Genomic DNA, 4741 nt, shown 5'->3' with positions numbered 1-4741 from the left:
CGAATTATGCACACCCCTATATATACGGACGCTTATTGAACAACCAAAAAGGAAAAATTAAGAGCAGCAAACCTATCAGTGTTCTCTTCTACCAAGTACTTCAATTTCATTGTACATGTGAGATTTCATCAGTGAGAATTCTTCTTACATGCTTAAGAGAGCAAACATACGGTTTCTTCATCCCAGAAGCTAACTTAACAGAAATTTTGCATTTCATCCAGCGATTACAACGTTGTCCAAAGAGTTTACCAACAAAACGAACTGTTTCATTCATCTTGTTATCTCTAAGGCAGAATCTTAACAAAGAAGCAGAAGTATACAACATTTGCAAGTAGGAAATAATTCTGAACACAGAACAACTAAAGAAACAAGAAGCAAATTTACTCAGAAATTTGATTATACAATAAAAACACAAAGCAGGATGTTGGGACCAAAGGGCCAACTCCATATCCTCGTTTCTTTACACTACACTGATATATGGGGTGATAAATACAAGAAAATCTGTTATTTTTTTCTTTTTTTGGTTTCCTTCTTATCCTTCTTTATCTTTGTAGCGCATGCCTCAAACCTTTCTTCATTTCTTCTCCATCTTCATCATCTTTTCACTTATCTTTCGTCTTCATGACCCTCGAGTTCCTTCCGTAGCCCAAAGCAAAACACATTTGCAAGTTATACATTCCAGAATTACAGTTTAAATCATCCCAACCCTACAACAGACCTTTTACTCGGTATTATTTCCCCTTCCCAAAGAGTCAAGCCCTTCAGTTCGGCTACGAACAATCCTATGAAACACCTCCCTAACCTGCTTTTCCAGCGGTTCTAGACCTTCCTTCATTGCATCAAAAACCTGCCCCAGTTCCTTCACTCTCTGTCTAACCTCCATTTCCTTCTCCTCACCCAAAGGAAACTGCACGGTATCAGTCAATTCACCCAACAACCGCGTACACTTCTCCATCTGATAAATTTCCCTCAACAGTCCACAAGCATTTTTCCTATCCCTCTTCTTCGACTCCTCCAGAATCCTCTCATGCAAAGAAAGTAATGGACCAGCCCATGAAAAGTGCCTGGGAACATAAATATGAACTTGCAAACCACGATCTTGACATGGTATAGCAGCCACCAACGCCCACATTACAAACAACAAAACACAACCCATTGTGTAAACAGGCATTACAAGTCCATTAGTAGCTACAACATCACTCCCTCGAGGCACGGCCAAGTTGTTCCCAATCGCCAGGAGCTGCCTCGCAGCAGACCAAGACCTTGAAACGCTCCAAGACAAGGACCTGAAATGCCCCAAAGGACGGTGGTGATGATCCTTGGAGTGACTGGTGCTATTATTGTTTCTTCCAAATGAACGATTCCTATGAGACAAAGCTTGACCGGAATCTTTCTCATCAAGCATCCCAATTGCTAAATCTATCAAGGTTTTTTTAGCCCGACGAAATTGCCCTTCTCCTAGGGCTCTCTGACAACAATTATTATTAGCAATACCATTATTATCACCCAAAGCGCAAAGCACTATTTCAAGAAGCTTCTGCCATTGCTTGATCTGCTCAATTCCGTCGCGAATTGCATTACACACATCAAGCGCCTTAACTGTACGCTCGTAGTATTCAGCAATCAGACGGTCCATGGGAGGTTTGATCACTTGAGCTTTGTTGTTAAAAAGGATAGGCCTAAACTCATCTTGACAACAAAGAAAAACATCGAGCAGTTTCCGAACCCACGGAAGAGACAGCAATTCATCAGGAGGTACAGAAGCTAAATCGTGAAACCGGTCAGCTACTTGCCTTTGGAACGACCCGAGCTCGAAATCGTGCGAGGCTGACCCATCGTTTGGCGACTCCAGGGCGTGTACCTGATCCCTCTTCATGGATAATAACGAACGCCCAATAATTGTCAACGGTGTCGAACTTCCTTGATAATCCGTGGCGGGCATTCTCACATCGAACAATGATAATGTAATTTCTCAAAAAAAGAACAAAGAAAATATCAGACTTGGAATTTAATTTTAATTGGACTGTATATATATGTTCAAAATTGGACTGAAGAATATTTGGGAGAGAACAAGTTCGAAGAGATTTGAAATGAGATGATGAGACAATTGTAGAAACCCTAATGCAAGGAGACGGCATTTTATTGGGGATTTTTGCACCGCGTTTTATGGTAGTTGGGAGAAACAAAGCGTTAGGAGACTGACCGAGAGCCAACAGAAGTAATTAGTAAAAAAAATGCTGTTCCTTATTCCTTTTTACATTAATTATATGATCGGCACTGAACAAAGTGAAGCAATTGAATAAGAATTCTGGAAAAACACGAGAAGAGAAGGAAAGAAAGATAATTTTTTTTTTAATTTGGAAAAGGAATGAGAGATACTATCGGAACACTTTCAAGCTTAAATTAAACTTGATTTTCAATAAAATATCATTTGATAATTTCATAAAATTTCTTAAAACAATTCTAAATATTTAAGAAATAATCAAATGTGATTAGAATTCATTTCAAGCAACTAACTACTAATGGGGACATGCCCAAAGTTTAAAACAAATGTTCAAAATTCTTCGAGTTAAATCGAGGTCATTTGAAGGTTTTAAAATCATCTTAAAATTATTTAAAAACCTTCCATGGGCGATTGAAAGAATTTGAGATCAAGTGTGAGCCTCGTAGGGCTCGTTAAAATAGTGCAATGACTATCAATCCCTAAGGCCTAAGTAACGATACCTAATCCCTATAATATAGCATTTTACATTCTACCAAACTTGGCATTGATGCCTAAGGTTAGGGTATCGAACCTCGGACCCCTAAAGTTGAAGAATAGTCTAAAAACATTTAAAAATCATGCATAAACATGTTTATATCATTTCCATATGCTCCAAAGCTTTACAAACCAATTTCAAATCACATTTAAACTCACGAAGTAAATCATGAAATAAAGCTTGAGTAAAAACACATAAATCGCTTGAATTACAAACCAAAGTTTCACAAATTCAAATCCAAACCATGCCTTAATGTACATGCCATAAATTTAATGCAAATAACGACCAATTACTAATTTACAAACTTTAAAATCTCAATCAATGATGCAATGCTCCCAAGTCAAAGTTTACGCTATTCGGCAAGTCTTATACCTACACGTTTTAAACCATTAATGCTTAAGCTCGATCAACTTAGTAAGTAACCACGGACAAAACAACTTAGCCTATCATTTATTAGTGTTGAGCCTTTCTTAAACATGTCATACCAATTCATTCAAGCGACATTTTAGTGCTACTAATAGATTTGTTTAAATTAATTGACTTATATGGCTCAACTTGTGTTTTCATGGTTTGTTAACCAATCACATTATGAAATTCATGTTTAAAACTCTTATGAAGGGTTCACATTGTGTTTAATTTAATACATATTCCTCTAAACTATAGCTTCCTATACACACACATTTCATTTTCATTTTCCTTTCCTTTACTAAGACATACAAGATTTTCATTTACCATAATATTAATAGAAACAAGTTCACTCAAGCCACCTTTATTTAAGAATTTTTACCATATTAATTCCTTTTAGCTTACTTAGATCATACACCTTATAACTATACTTTTTTCCCATTTCATTATTAATTCTTATCACATTTTGAATTAATGTCCATTGTAATCTTAATAAAACATGACTTGGACACTACGGGAAATCCACATAAACCAAAGAGCACTGATGTGCTATACTCGAAGGCAACAAAACTTCATATATCATAAGTGTAACACCCCGAACCCGAAACCGACACTGGAGTCGAGCACGAGGTGTTAACTGACTTTAACCCCTTATAAAATTTATTTTCCAGACACTGCCCAATCTGTGTACTAGTCATTTTAAAAATCATATCTTGAGTTTCGTAACTCGAAAATCAGTTTTGTAATTTTTCCCAGAAACTAGACTCATGTTCCCATCTATGTATTTTTTTCTAGAATTTTTTGGTCAGGCCAATTAGTACAGTTTATTAGTCAAAGTCTCCCAAGTTGCAGGGGTCGACTACACTGACCTTTGCCCATTACGACTTGGATATCTCCCTGCACGGGGCTTCAATACTGATGCCGTTTGTTTCTATGAAAACTAGACTCAGAGAGGAATCTGTACATATATGGTACGACCCCTAATTATCTCTGGTTAATTTATAATGAATTTCCAAAGTCGGATCAGGGAATCTAGAAACCGTTCTGGCCCTGTCCCACAAAAATCTGATTATCTCTTAATATACTGCCCATATGATCTTTTCGTTACTTCCTCATGAAAACAGACTCATCGAGCTTCGATTACATAATTTATTCATCAATTAATCCCACTCCTACTATTTTTAGTGATTTTTCAATCTCATGACACTGCTGCTGCCAGCATCTGTTACGAAAGTAACTAGGTCCATTTCATGCCTACCCTTGATCCAACTCAATCGAACATTCGTGCCATTTTCGCATGGCTTAAATTTTACATGCCAAAGTTCAAACACAACGTAATAGCTTATACATGCCAAAATGTTCTTCTAAACCAACTAAGAAGAAAGTACCAAAACTTGCTATCCGGTGTGATGACTTCGATGACGGCCTGACCCCGCAAAAATAGATGAGTCCAAGCAACCTATAATGGGTGACAAGGAAACACCGAGTGAGTTTATAACTCAGTAAGTCATAAGCAATGCACTACCATCCATCAATAACATTATCACAAGAGGAAACAAAATGGAACGAGACAATTT

At 37.1% G+C, this 4741-nt stretch overlaps 1 protein-coding gene across 1 annotated transcript; it reads right to left on the bottom strand.

Moving 5' to 3' along the window:
• Positions 1–360: 360 nt before the first annotated feature.
• Positions 361–2413, bottom strand: LOC121215371 (protein ROH1). Its single transcript, XM_041089795.1, has one exon. The coding sequence runs from the start codon at positions 1940–1942 to the stop codon at positions 722–724; it is 1221 nt and encodes a 406-aa protein (XP_040945729.1). The 5' UTR covers positions 1943–2413; the 3' UTR covers positions 361–721.
• Positions 2414–4741: the final 2328 nt, after the last annotated feature.

The sequence above is a fragment of the Gossypium hirsutum genome, chromosome D03 (assembly GCF_007990345.1).
Source record: "Gossypium hirsutum isolate 1008001.06 chromosome D03, Gossypium_hirsutum_v2.1, whole genome shotgun sequence".
In the NCBI taxonomy this organism is placed as follows: Eukaryota; Viridiplantae; Streptophyta; class Magnoliopsida; order Malvales; family Malvaceae; genus Gossypium; species Gossypium hirsutum.
This window is presented reverse-complemented; position numbering and strand designations above follow the sequence as displayed.